This window comes from Ipomoea nil, unplaced genomic scaffold (genome assembly GCF_001879475.1).
Source record: "Ipomoea nil cultivar Tokyo-kokei standard unplaced genomic scaffold, Asagao_1.1 scaffold3314, whole genome shotgun sequence".
NCBI classification, from domain to species: domain Eukaryota; kingdom Viridiplantae; phylum Streptophyta; class Magnoliopsida; order Solanales; family Convolvulaceae; genus Ipomoea; species Ipomoea nil.
The window spans coordinates 4,952,415-4,967,837 of record NW_017619742.1 but is presented as its reverse complement, the minus strand read 5'-3'; the positions used below and the strand labels follow the sequence as shown (position 1 = coordinate 4,967,837).

The following is a 15,423-nucleotide window of genomic DNA, read 5'->3' as shown; positions in this document are numbered from 1 at the left end:
AAGTTCTCACAAGGGTTCCAAAGCAAAGAAGAAGACATTACGAATTCAAGGATTGGCAAGGGGTCAACAAACGGATAGATTGAGCATCAAGAACTCTACCCTCAACACAACAACCAACTTCTAGTCAACAACCAAGAACTCAACAACTAACCCAAACACCAACTAACAAACTAGCTAAACAACAAGGTAACAAACAAAACAAGTAAGCACACAAAGCACACAACAACCTAACACCAAGCTACAACGGCTAAGAAACAACAATGAAGAAGCGAACGGGGTTACCACAACACAACTAGAACTCCTCACTCTCTGACTCTTCGGCCTCTTCAGACTCTTCTTCTTCGGCTTCATCTCTGTGACTAGAACTAGCTTCAATCTGATCCAGCCTCTGATGCACTGCGACAAACTGTGACTTCACAAACGCAAAGCCCTCGGCGATCAAACTGTTCTGCTGACGAAGCAAAGAGACGACGTCCTGCCTTCTCTTGGTGCGAACTTCTTTCCTTCTCCGGTTTTTCTCACTGTCTGATTCACTTACTTTAGCTTCGGCGGTCTCCGGTGCTCCTTCTTCTTCTTCCTGATCTGCTTCCTCCTCAACTTCTTCGTTACCACCCAAACTCTGGACTGCAAGGCTCAACTTCCTGGCATGGATCCCAAGCTCAGCAGCTAACTCTGCTCTCTCAACAGGTGCTTTCCTTGCAACCTCTTCAAGCGTGATGTACTCACCACTATCCAACTGAAACAGATTACAACTCCGGAGATTGGCGGTATCCAACACCATCTTTCCCACAGCCTTCGGGAGACAACCATCCACACTAACACCTTTCTTAACCAAAATCCAACTTAGCACCATTCCATACGGCAAACTCTTCCGGTTGTGATCCCGGCAAAACACCATGTGTTGCATCATCAAAGCAAGCAGGTTGAACTTAACCATATCCTTCAGACAGAAAGCAAAGGTACATTCCAACTTACCCAACAAACTGCTCTTGTTGTTGTTAGGCAACAAACAATTTGACACCAACATCACCAAGATCCTTTGTTCCGCAGACAACCACTTCTTTTCCGGCCTCGAAGCTTGAGTGAAACCACTCGTACGGCCAAACAGATAACTCAAATAGTCACGGTACCCCATGGCATCCGTACTAATCCAAGAATGACCACTGTACTGAGCCACTCCGGTAGCAGACAAACTCAACAACTGAGCTAACCTCTTCTCAGACAACACAACCTTCACACCTCTTACCTTAGAGGTGATCTCCAACTTTCCCTCCTTTGTCACAACCATGTGACGATAAAACTCTTTCACCAAACTCGGGTAAGTCTCGGCCCTTATGGCGAGAAACCCATCCAACAAACCTTGAAACTTAAGCAAATTCAACAAGGAACTTAAAAAAGATTCCGGATCAAAAGCTTTACCTTCAAGAACGAGGTAATGGGTATCCACCCATTCCGCTTTCCTTGCCAAACTTGACCTTCTAGGCATGACCGAAGATGATCCAAAGCTCAACCAACAAAGCCCACAACTTCTTCTTCTTCTACGCTCACGCTGCCTCTCTCTCTCTCTCTCTCTCTCTCTCTCTCTCTCTCTCTCGCGCTGCTCGGCGACGCGGCTACAGCAGATCGGCGACGGCGGTGCGGCGAAGCTCCGGCGGTGGCGAGACGGTGGTGCGACGGGCAAGTTGGTGGTGCTGGGTTACGAAGGGAGCAACGGGGTGGGGTGGTGTTAGGTAGCTCACGGGTAGGGAGAAGGAAAAAGGAGAAGAGAATTTGGGGTAAGAAATTAGGGATTTGAGTGAGATTGGGGAAAAAGATGATTAAATTTGGGGATTTTGAACAAAGTGGGATTTTAAGGTTTAAAAAGGAATTAAAATAAGTTAGGTTTCAAGAAAGATAATTGGCTCAAGTGGTTTAGAGGTTGGGTAGACAAGAAATAACCTAGGGTTTGAAACTCAAAGGTTACAATTAAACATTAGGCTTGACTTTTAGGCTACACAAGGAAAGATTTTGGTAGGGATTTGCTATTTTCCAAATCAAAGAATACTTGGAAAATTTAGGGAAAAGCACAAGTAATTGTTGTAAGAACAACCAAGTCCAAAGGTGGAAGAATTGGGCTACACGATAACTCAAAGATAGATGGCTACCACAAAACAAGATACCAACTAAAGAAAAACACTTAGCAAGAAAAGAGCCTATACCAAGCATCCAATGAAATACTAACAAGGAAAGCATGCCAAGGATTGCCAAACAAGGACAACTACGAAACACAAGATAGCACCCAAGGCAACAAAGAACACAACGCTCTCGGGGACACAAGGATAGGCTCGAAAACAAGGGTTACCTGCTAACTCCTCCTCCACCAGACCCTCCGACTCCGCCTGCGAACGTGCCATCACGAAACTCTCCCAAGCGGCCTAGCTCCGACAGCTCCGCGACCTGAACTCCCTCCTGGTGCTCCTCCGGCTCCCGGCTAGGGACACTCCGCGACTCTATGACCAGCAACCCCATAGCGGAAACACTTAAACGCCTGGCCATAGCAAACTTGGCCCGGATGCACCTTCCCACACTTGCGACAACCAACCGACTTAGCTTGAACTGGAGGCTCCATCCTAACTGGTCCTTGAGAAGAAGATGACACAACTCTAGCCGGAAAACTCGGTCGGGGCTTCTTGAAAGCAAAAGAACCTCCACTCTCAACTCTCTTCCTAGCCAACTCAAGTGAACTCTTCTGAAGCTGCTGAACACGAAACAGATCCGCGGCACACAGATACGCATCCTTGAGGGAACTAGGTCTACTCACCGTCAACGCGTTTCGTGCCTCATAATTCAGACCGGCAACGAAACGCTCAACTTTGGCAAGCTCTGTAGGCACTAACATCCTCGCGAAGCGCGCTAGCTCTAGCCTCTAGGAACTTCTTGTGGTACTCCACCACAGATAGGGGTCCTTGCTGCAGATGAAGGAACTCATCAAACATGGCGGCTCGCACATGCGCTGGGTAGAACCTTTCGCGCGGTCCAATCAAACCCAGGCTCTTCAAGGAAGGTCGGACTCTCGTGAACCCACCACAGATCAGCTTCCTGGCAGAAGTAGAACGTTGCCAGTTCTACTCTCCTCTCTTCGGGACAGCCCACCATGGAAAAAATCTTATCAAACACCCGTAGCCACTCTTCAAGGACTACAGGGTCTTCTTCACCAGCGAAGGAAGGCGGCCGATGCCCGGACACTAAACGACCCACATCGCGGTGCCCAACCGGAGGCGGAGGCGGAGGCGGCGTAGCTTGATTGTTGTTCAACAGAGCTTCACTGAGCGACTGCATCGTCTGCGTCAGCTGATGGAGATTCTGAGCGAGCTGCTCGTTGGTCGGGGTCTCTGGGGTGCGAGCGCGAGGACGAGGAGGCATCGCACTTCTGCTACAACAACAAGGTTACCAAAAGAGCAAGCAAGCATGACAGAAAGCAACACGCATCTCACCGCGCAACCTAGAGTCCTAAGTCTAGCACTTATCTTCTTAAGGTCGCTTAGAGGTCTCAAAACACACTTAAACACTTAGAAAGTCTAGACTCAACTCTTCCTAGGCTCTAAACCTAGGCTCTGATACCAACTGTAACACCCCCCAAAAACACAAGACCTAAAAACAAGTCTTAACACATGCAGATTAAAAACAAAACTAGCACAGCGGAAGATAAATGGAAACTGGATAAAAGAAATCCAAACGGGGGTGTTATGCCACGTATACCACACTAGGTAACGCTAAGGCGACAATCTGCAAGTGTATCACACTATCCCAAAACATCAATCTAAAACAATCTAAAACCATTGGCGCGCAGGCCACAAAAACACAGTCTAAAGATACAGGTGCTAAGCTACCAGGCTCTAGACATCGCGCTCGATTACTCAACACCTGAAAGATACAAAGATAAACATCGGGGCGACGCCCGGTCAGCGAATAATGCTGGTAACCCACCAATACCGTTAAGTATCATAAATAGGTAGATATATATATGATATAAAAACCATTTTTGAAACGGAATATATATATATAAGTCAAAAGCCAAGATCAAAAGACAACTCAAGACTCACCACTCACAAGGATAACATCGGGAACACATCCCAACCATAAAGATTAACCACACACAAGGATAAAGACTCACCCAACGGCAACACATGCCAAAACACCACAAGCCTCCGTGACTACACACATCACGAGAGAAGAACACACAACACTGGCTTTAAAATCCCTCGCAACATCACCCATCGCGAGTTTGGTATGCCTTCCTTATGCCCTGTTCCAACCTTATGGCTACCCCCAACCTTGTACCTTCAAGCCAACCATTACCTCCAGGATCCCCTGTACAGCCAAGTCCAACCTTATTCAGCCGGGACCGTCGTCCCCCACCAACAGACCACCAACGAACCACCACCAATCACGGCAACACATGCCCGGATAACACAATGTTATCCCCCAATCACGTGAACCTTTCTCGAAGGAACACAACTCCATAATCACGTCACGGCCACCACGAGGACCGCTGCAATACCTTGGTGACTAGTGTCCCATACCACTAATCGTGCAATCCAGGTAGAGCCACACACGCACCACCACTCATACGAATCAATCAACGGATTGCAAAGAAGGTATGAAACACACTCAATCAAGGAACGGGTCACAGCCCAACGACAACAACGATGAATAACACAAGTTATCATCAACCAAACGGAAGGTACGAACAACACCCACGCTAGCATTAAGACAACGAACTAGCATGCTTAACAACGGGGAAACTCAAGATTGTTCCGAGGAACACACAAGACACCTCTTGGTTCAACGAAACACAATGTTGAACACTTAGCACGATTCAAGACACCAAAGATCCTACATGGATACCTACCATATAGTTCTAGACCTACGAAACATCAAGAAGACACTCAAATAGTTCCACAAAAGAACAACGGAAAGCCAAAAGATCAAATACCGAGACAAACAAACCACGGGGAACAAATCCCGTACGAACACCATTGTGTTCCCCGCGGGTGGACCCACGGGTAGTGCCCCACCCGTGGTCCCGCCCGCGGGAGCACATCCCCACAGGCCTATGTACCTGCGGGTAGGCCGGCGGGTGGTGCCCTGCCCGCCGTTCCTCCCGCGGTAACATCCCTGTTCCACAACAAATCCCTTCGGGGATTTTCTTCTCCAAACACAAATTCAAGTCCAAAACATGCCAAATCTCACCAAACACAACAAAATGACTTGAACCAAGGAACATGCCAAGCAATGGCACAAAGGAATCCTAAACACAAGCTCTAGATATGCAATATCACAAGATAAATGCATAAACTCTCACATTTCATACCAAAACACAAGTAGAATCCAAGAAATCACATATAGGTAAGCAAAATAGGTTTTGTAGAGCATGGGTTACCTCTTGAAGACCAAAAGACTTCTCTTACACCACAACAAGCTCTCCAACATGAGGGTTAGTACATATAGTACTAACACGGCCCGCAGCACCCTACCTCATACCGCAACATGAAGGGGTTGATCGCAACCAACCGTATAGACCGTCAACGAACTCGACGACGGATTGCAGCCCTACACACCACTGACGCGCTCAGTTGGTGGACTGTGATCCTCTTTACAAGGGGGGACTGCGACCCTACACACCGCTTGACGAACTCAGTCAGTGGGTCGTAGTAGATCAAGCCCTACACACTGCCTGAGGGACTCATTCGGTGGGCGATGATCTTCGGAGACTACGACCCTACACACCGCTGGCACATACACTCGGTGGATCGCAGCCCACCATAGCCCTACACACCGCCTGATCACTCATTCGGTGGGCTACAGCCTTCCTCGGGCTAACGGCCCTACACACCGCCTGGCGCGTCCAGTCGGTGGACCATAGCACACGAGGCCCATGTGGACCGCAGCCCAAGAAGTGAATCACTGACCGCAGCCAGGAAAATGAACCGCAGCTCATAAGTAACCAATTTGACCACGGCCAACTTCTGAACCGCAGCTCAGGAACACCCAATTTGATCGCAACCAAATTGGGGAATCATGCATCACATAACACATAGTAGCACGTATTGGCACATTGGGAAGGGGGAGTCGTATAAATAAACTTACGTGTGATTATTCACATACTAAGAATAGTCCTAAGGAGTTCATGCATCTTCCTCCTAGGCCAACGGGTTACCGATTCAGCTAGCATGTATTACCTGAGACTCTTCTAACCTATGAATGGTACCCAAAACATCAAACTAGACTCATGCACGACAAACGGGGTCCGTTGGGACACCACAGGGATTGGGGAATATCAAACGGGGAAGCCAAAGACCCGAAGTGGGCAACAAACCAGCCGGTAGCCGGTGGGTGGAGGGCCACCCACCGGCTGCCCGCCGGCGATAGTTCTCCGGGCAGCGGGTGCCCGGCAGGCAGTCGCCTGCCCGCCGGCTGCCCGCTGCCGATGGTACCTCTTTGGGCAGCGGGTAGGTGGCGGGTTCCCCTACCCCCACCTACCCCCCACTGACTCCTTATCACAATAAACGTCCCGGGATCCTCCGTGGAACATGAAACCATGCTTAGATACTTTTAAACGCAAATAACGACACCACGTAGGCACACTACAAGAAATTACGCATTTGCCGACGTTTAAAAACGTCGGTAAATGAAAGAAAAACGTCAGTAATAATTATTAGTGACGAAATAAAAACGTCACCATGGTCGTCGCGCTTGCGGCGTATGGAAAGGTATTACTGACGAAACAAAAATTTCGTCGTTAAATGTTATAATTGCCGACGTTTTTACATACTCTAAATTATGTCATGCAAAAGCGAAAATTTGTGACGAATATATAATAAAACGTCAGCAAAAGTATACACGACGAAATTTAAAAAGCGTCGTTAATTAGAGCTTTACTGATGCTTTATATTTTGTAATGCTTGTCATCAATAATAACGATTGGCGACGAAAATTGAGAAATCGTCAAGAAAAATTTGTTGATAAAATCTTAAATGCGTCACAAAATATACATTTGCTGGCATTTTATATATTGAAATCTTTGTCATGTATTATGTTATTGGTGACAAATATTATGAATTATTCCAAAAGAATTTACTGATGAAATTCAAAATGCATCAATAAATATTATGTTGTTTGGTGATTATAAATATTTTTATTTGTAGTGCAATTATAAACACTAACTATCAAAAAAATACAATAGTATATAATTAATAAATTTTATATGACTAGCATTAAAATATTGTAATATAGTACTGAATTACAAGGATATAATTAAAGTAATTATTCTAATAGATTTTGCTAATAACTACAATACAATATAAATTAAAAAGAGCATTGAATTAGACTCGGCAATATGAAACTTCCAAGTTCTGCATCAGGCTACCTGGTTCCTTTTTTGATAGAGAAAAACACAAGTTAATATGCATGACATTAATAACTTCATTAAGCAATAATTAAAAACACAAGTTAATATGACATATTGAATTTTAATGATACCTAAGGGGAAAAAACATACTTTTTCTATCATTCAACTATTGTGAACAAGTTCAAAATATATACCATAAAATGTAAATAAAAAAATTCATAAGCCTACACACTAACTTGCATACAATTTTGATAATTGAGTTATTCTCCATATAATATAATATAAAAGTAAAAATAATTTCTGAAATATATTGAGTTATCAAAGTAAGAAAGCTTACCCAAAATAATAGGAAGTTGTGTCAGTCTGTTATAGCAAAGTTTTAAAACATGAAGTCACACCAAGAGCCCTGCAATTGATAATTCTAATGTAAGACTCATATAAATTAATGTTTCAAAAACATGTTCATATTTATTAGTTTTTATTCACATTGACAAAAAATTGTTAATTAAGAAATTATTATAAGTACCTCCAACAAAATTTGCTTACCGAATCATTTAAATTCTGGTTAAAGTTGGTGACCGGGATAATAGCTTCTTTAGCAAAAAGTCGGGTACTAAAGATGTTTCAACTCCTTCCAGCAATGATACAAAAGATGCTCCAACACCAAATTAAAAGTACTAAATAATACTGGTTTGTAGCTGGCTCACAGTCCATGCTCATAACTTTTGACTCCCAAAGTTCAAACTATGTCCAAAATTATACCCTACAAAAGGCAATTAAAAAATAAAAAGTTTTACTGCAACTATCATAAGACTGTTTAAAAAAAAAATCATATGACTGAATACTTAAAAAATAAATAAATAAACTTAAGTTTAATTGTGTATCTTACCTTGTAATTCACAAAAAATGGTTACCAAGATCTGCAATTCTAAAATTTGTATGATGCATTAGAGTTAGAAGTTCAATTCAATAATTAATAATACTAATTTTAATAATATATTGATACCATTCTTGGGTTGATCTCTCTGCAGCTAATGCAGCAAGTAACTCTTCATACTTTTCATATCGTTCAAACTTCATCTTCAATTCTTGAACTTCATTCTTTAGTTGAGTGTTTTCTTCCATTGTTACTTTCATTTTCTCCTCAAGATGGGAATTATCTGCTCGAGTAGATGTAGATGTCACCGGTTTCGGTCCATTCTCCATTCCCTTAATATATCCTGATCTTTTGCCCATTACGGCATCATAAACCTGATCAACGGTCATGGGGTTTCCTTCTAACTCTGAAGTCTCTAGCATGGCCACCATTTTTTTCTGAAAAGTTGACAAACTCACTTAAATGAAAAATGTTATAAAATATTATAGATCATAATAATAGTTGAGGATTTGTATTGCTTAATGTTTCTAAAATCACTTACATAGTTCTCCTCAGCATCATTTGTAATCCACTTCTCATTCTTACAACGTGTGAATTTAAACAAAGCAATCCTATTAGGCGTAAAACATCCCTCCTCTTTTTGCCTCTATGGTAAATAAATAAGCAATAATCAATTAAATATATATCTCAACTGAACCATAAATAAAATTTTAATACATACGAGTTCATTAAAGACCGGCACAAATGCTGCCGATCCTTGATTATGAGGCATTTTTTGTTGGCTGCGACACCAAGAGTTTATCATGCATTTCACCTATAATATTAAGCATCAAAACCATATAAATATTTTTATCAAGCCAAAAGTATAACCATATAACTATAATATGAGGAAGAAAAAAACCTGTACATCTCCTTTAGACCAATAATCACATAGCTCATTCCAATTATCAGTTGTTAGACCTTTAGGGACATGTAACTTTGCCTCAGTTGCAGAATTATATTTCAAGAACTCTTTGTGCAATGCATGCTTGTAGTTTCTATAGCGAACTTTTAGAATGTTCTCCACACATTCAAAGACTCGAGAATCTTCTCGAAAGTTTACAATATCTAACCTCATCTGCAAAAACAAGGAAAAATATTGTAAACTTTAGAAGTTGGGTACATAATTAAATACTGCAAACAATTTATATATTAGCAAAACAATGCTTTTAAAGTTTGCAAATTTTCAATATTGTTAGATACTTACAAGAAGTCGTTCCCAAGCACAATTCTTTTCTTCCTCAGTGAAGTTAGAATATTTTATTGGACATGGCATGTAATCTCTAACTATTTGGCCGAGTTCATTGGATAACTTAGCTGATTCAATTCGATTTAAAGGACGCCCATGCTCTACATCAACAACAACTTGTAGCTTCTTTCCGGCAACCTCATTCCTTTTAACCAATCCAAATCCCCTTGTCGGTCCTCTACATGGCTTCTTTTTGGATAACCCACCATCTAAAAAGCAAATGTGAAATAATAATAATAATTATAATAATAATAATTACAACAGTGTTAGAAAATATAATATATTTCTATTGATATCATTGGATTTCTTATTTTCAAATTGTAACCTGGGTTTGGTGTTGCATCTGGTGATAAAGAGGATGGCATGCTTTGATTTAGTTGATCTACAGATTGTGTATTGTTCACTTCAGGGTTAGATCTTGGAAGAGAAGTTGTAGAACCCATCACTTCAGTGTTAGTTGTGAGCGAAATCCTATTAGTGACTTCAACAGCTGATGATGACGAATTTCTGCGTTTTTTTGATTGACCAGGTGCCATTTCATAACCTGCAAAAGATGGAGAAAAAAGTAATTAGCTTAAGTAATGGTTTGCTATTTTTTAATGTCAATTCATACTCTTTAATATATTAACATACTTTGAGAAAACAATTAAACAATTCACTTATGAATCTTCAATTTCATCAGAATCATCATTCATTTCTTCCTCATTACTATCATACTCAATAGGAGATTCATCTTCATCATCTGATATTACAAAATCTTCTTCAGCTTCAATTCTTTCGGATGGCACAATAATAGCTTCCACAATGTGTGATTCTACATCTACTCTATGCAAGGATGTAGAAATGTCATCACATAGTCCAACAGTTATGCCATTACTAGATACCATCTCATTGTCTTGATAAACATCATTATTATCAAGTGTGTCATCTTTATCATCTGGTATACTATCAACTTCATTTTCATCATAAATATGTCTATGCTGAAATTGTTGAACAACTCGCCAATTTAATCCAAACTTTGGATCATTTAGGTAGAAGACTTGCTTTGCTTGAGAAGCTAAAACATATAGATCATTTTTATACCAAAAGCTTGAAACTTTAATGCTAGTATATATCCCATCATGTTGAATGCATGACCTTTTTCCAATATCAAACCAATCACATTTGAAAAGAACAATGCGGTATCCTTTAATGTATTCCAACTCAATTACATCGTTTAACACACCATAAAAATCAATCAATTCATTCCCATGATTTCCTTGCACAGAAATTCCACAATTTTGAGTTTTATGACGACTATCACGATCTTTTGTATGAAATCTAACTCCATTCACTATGCAAGATGCATATTTTCGAACACACAGTTGAGGTCCACAAGCTAGTGAGTATAAGTCATCCATAGCTTTAGTTGCATGTGCATTATGTAATTGGAATACCTAACAGTTCAATTACAAAAATATCAATAATAAGAATAAAGCATATTTTAGGTATTGTTTAATAATATTAATGTTGCACTAACACTAACCTTCTCCCTAAACCACTTTGGGAACTCCCTCTTATGTCTGTCATTGACATTAGTCAAACTTCCCTTCTCAAGTAAACCAATGTGTTCACTACGAATGTTGGAAAGAATAAGAAAATATTAACTAAAATGAATTAGCTTTAAATTTTAAATTTAGTTATATGATCTTATGTCAAAAAATATACTTACTCAATATATGATTCAACTTCATCACAATTACTCAATACAAACCATTCAACCTTATTAAGTTCTTCCTTGGTTAATTTTTCATATTTCCAAGCACCAAACGGAAGAACCTTATGTGAAAATATTGACAACCCATCATGTGTTTCTTGTCTATCATTATTTCTATCTGGTTTGTTGAAACGAGTCTCTACTCCATTAAGGTATAGAGAAAGAAAAGTCAAGCATTCATTTGCAACATAACCCTCAGCAATTGATCCTTCTGGATGAGCTTTATTTCTCACATAATGTTTAAGTGAGCCTAAGAACCTACAACAAGAATATAATGATGTTTTTAAATTATATTACAATAGTATAAGTGTTGGTAAGGTAAATAGAGAGTTAATGAAAATTATTATATGAAATATATATCACCTTTCAATCATAAACATCCATCTAAATTGTACTGGTCCACCTAGGGCAGCTTCTTGTGGAAGGTGAATTGCTAGATGTACCATGACATCGAAGAAAGCCGGTGGATAAATCATCTCTAACTTACAAAGTATGATAACAATATCATTGCGTAGGACATCTAAATCTGCCAGCTTTAAGGTCTTACAACACAACTTCCTAAAGAAATCCCCTAATTCAGATAACACAGTGGTAACTTCTTTTTCTAAGCTTCCACGCACTCCAACAGGTAATACTCTTTGTAATAAAACATGGCAGTCATGGCTTTTTAAACCCATAAGTTTACCATCAGCATTCACACACCTAGAGATATTAGAAGCATAACCATCTGGAAACTTAATAGACTTCAAAAATTCTGCAAATTTCAATCTCTCTTCTCTTGTCAACATATAACATGGATGTGGAACTTCATATGATCCATTTGATTTCTTAACCAAATGCAATTCCTTCCTACTATTCATATCATCTAAATCTTGTCTTGCTTTCAAAGTGTCCTTATTTTTTCCATCAATATTTAGCAAAGTTCCAATGATATTATCACATATGTTTTTCTCAATATGCATAACATCAAGATTGTGCCTTAATTTCAATTTTTCCCAATAAGGCAGCTTGAAGAATATACTTTTTTTACACCAGTTAAGGTCTTCAAGATTTCGTTTCCTTTTTCTTTTGTTTGGATGCTTACCAAATGGACTGTCACTTATTTCATGTAGTTGCCTTAACACATCCTCACCTGATAACTCCAAAGGGGCACTTCGACTCTCCACTTTCCCATTAAACTTCTTGCTTCGCCTCCATGTGTGATTAGTGGGCAAGAAACGACGATGGCCTATATATCCCAACTTACTCCTTAATCTAACAGAACATGGGTCATCATTGCAAACTGGGCAAGCCATGTATCCTTTAGTAGACCATCCAGACAAGTTGCCATAAGCTGGAAAATCATTTATAGTCCACAGGATAGAAGCATGTAATTGAAAATTTGTTAAAGAACAAGCATCATATGTTGTCACACCTATTTCCCATAGTTCTATGAGATCTTCAATTAAAGGTTGCAAATAAACATCAATATCTCTTCCAGGTGCTTTAGGGCCAGGTATAAGTAATGTTAGCATAAAGAATGGATCCTTCATACACATCCATGGCGGTAAATTATAAGGGATTAATATAACAGGCCACATGCTATAAGAGTTATCCATATTACCAAATGGGTTGAATCCATCCGAAGCTAAACCAAGCCTAACATTTTGTGCATCATTAGCAAACCATGGAAACTCTTGATCAAAATCCTTCCAAGCCTTAGAATCGGCCGGATGACGCAAATATTCACCATCATCAATTCGTCTTTCTTTATGCCATCTCATATCTTTTGCTGTTTTTTTTGACATAAAAAATCTTTGAAGCCTAGGTTTTAGTGGAAAGTATCTCAATATTTTATGAGGAAGATTCTTTCCTTTACCATCCTTAACTTTCCATCTAGAAGTACCACAAATAGGACAAAACTCATGCTTCTCTAATTCCTTCCAAAATAACACACAATCATATTTGCATGCATGAATATTTATATATCCCAATCCCAAACTACGAAGCATAGCTTTAGACTCATAGTGAGAACGTGGAAGTGTATTTCCATCAGGTAAGCATTCACTTAGTAATTCAAGCAACATGTCAAACGATTTATTACTCCATTTATTATACACTTTCAAATGAAGCAACTTCACCGTTAAAGACAATTTTGAGAATTTAGTGCAACCTGGATATAATTCTTGTTTTGCTTCCCTCAACATGTTCTCAAAACCATCAACTTCACAACTACTTTTTATATTGGGATTTGAATGAGAGTTGAAGTCCACAAAATTTTCATAATCATTTAAGAACTCTTGGACTCCATCTATGTGTTCCTCACTTAAATCATCATCCTCAATATGAAAATCATTTATAACTGATTCTTGAAAAATTGGTGGCTCTCCATGGAATATCCAACGTGTGTAACCCGTGTCTATACCATTTTGGCGCAAATGCATGTATACCGAACTTTGATTTAAGAAACATGTGTTTAAGCATTTTTTACATGGACACCTTATCTCACAATCATGTCCATTGTTCTTAACCACAAATATCATAAATTCCTTAAGTCCTTCAATATATTCATTGGACCTTTTATTTTGTGTCATCCATGCCTTATCCATAGAGAAACACTGTACCTATTATATAATACAAATAATGACTTACAACATAAATTATTTAAAGTTATAATGCACAACTATATTATCACATACGTTAACGCATTTTCTCAAAAAATAAATGACAAATGGCAAACATAACATTATATTATACTGTAGAAGACAAACTGACATGATGCATTTACTTCATCTTTTTCCATTCATCGGTCTTCTGTTTCAATTTTTACATAGACTCTCTCTACTACAGTTCAGAATAAATGCTTGAGTTGGTTTAGTTTATTTTTAAAAATATAAAAGCATTTTCTCAAAAAATAAATGCTCACATGGCTAACATAACATTGCATTATAGTGTCGACCACAAAACATAATGCATTTACTTCATCTTTTTCTATTCCTTTGTCTTTTGTCTTAATCTATATTTATTTTTGCTTTCTATTAAAATTAATTTTCTTTAATAGAAAATTACAGACATAGACATATACCATTCAAATGCAAATTAGAAGAATCATATGAATAAGAAACAGAGAATCCAAACAATGCAAAATAATAACAAAAAGCTTCGTATTTCAAAAATAAAAAATATATATATGGATGAAAAAGAAATCCGCATACAGTGCCGAATTCTTAAATAAGTGAAACATCATTGGAAACTAACATTCTTAAACCAAACACATGCCTAATAGTATTTTAAAAAAATCACCTCTGTATTGCAATTGCGCAGTTGATGTGCTTATCGAAATTAGTAACTGCAAAAAAAAAATAAAAAATAAATAAATCACTTATCATTGAAAATATGATTAGTTCAACATTATAAATTTCTTTAATACAAACATATATAAAAAATGAAAAAAAAAACTTAAAATTTACAAATTCTAGAATCTGATCTCCTTCAATTTTTTTTTTTTTTTTTTTTTTATAATTCATTCTTCATTAACACACATAATCCAAACTTACCACTTACAGAGTATCACAAGGAGAGAACATAAAATTTACAGATTCCATCTGATTTCTTTCTTCAATTTTTGTTTTTTCTGATTCCTTCTTCATTAACACACATGATACAGAGGATTTCAATATATGATCTATCATCTAACATTGATACTTCAAAAATATAAATTAATAGGCCATATATATATATATATATATATATATATATATATATATATATACACACACACACACACACACACACACACATTTTTAGAGAGGGAAACAAAGAAATATTCTATACCACCTACAGAGTATGACAGGGAGAGAATACAAATGGTAAAGTCAACTAGATAACCACTAATCACATACATGATGGTCTTATCTCAAGTTTTCATTTAAAACCTAAAGAAAAAAAAAACAAAAACAAAATTAATAAATTTTACTAAAACTAGAACCAAGAATAGAAGTAAGAAATTAAAAGGTCAAAACTAGTTGAATAGAAAAGCAAGAACAGATAAAAATGGGTGAAGATTTGTAAGTTAGGGTTTATAGTCACCTAGGCATATAACCTCTTCTTCTTCACTGTGTACGATTTTTGAT

General features: G+C 38.5%; 1 protein-coding gene across 1 annotated transcript; it reads right to left on the bottom strand.

Annotated features, from left to right (window-relative positions):
* Positions 1-10,214: 10,214 nt before the first annotated feature.
* Positions 10,215-13,734, bottom strand: LOC109169448. The gene is made up of 4 exons (XM_019318332.1): positions 11,675-13,734; positions 11,309-11,569; positions 11,081-11,168; positions 10,215-10,991 (listed from the first exon to the last, which is right to left on the bottom strand). The coding sequence occupies exons 1-4, from the start codon at positions 13,732-13,734 to the stop codon at positions 10,215-10,217; spliced, it is 3,186 nt and encodes a 1,061-aa protein (XP_019173877.1).
* Positions 13,735-15,423: the final 1,689 nt, after the last annotated feature.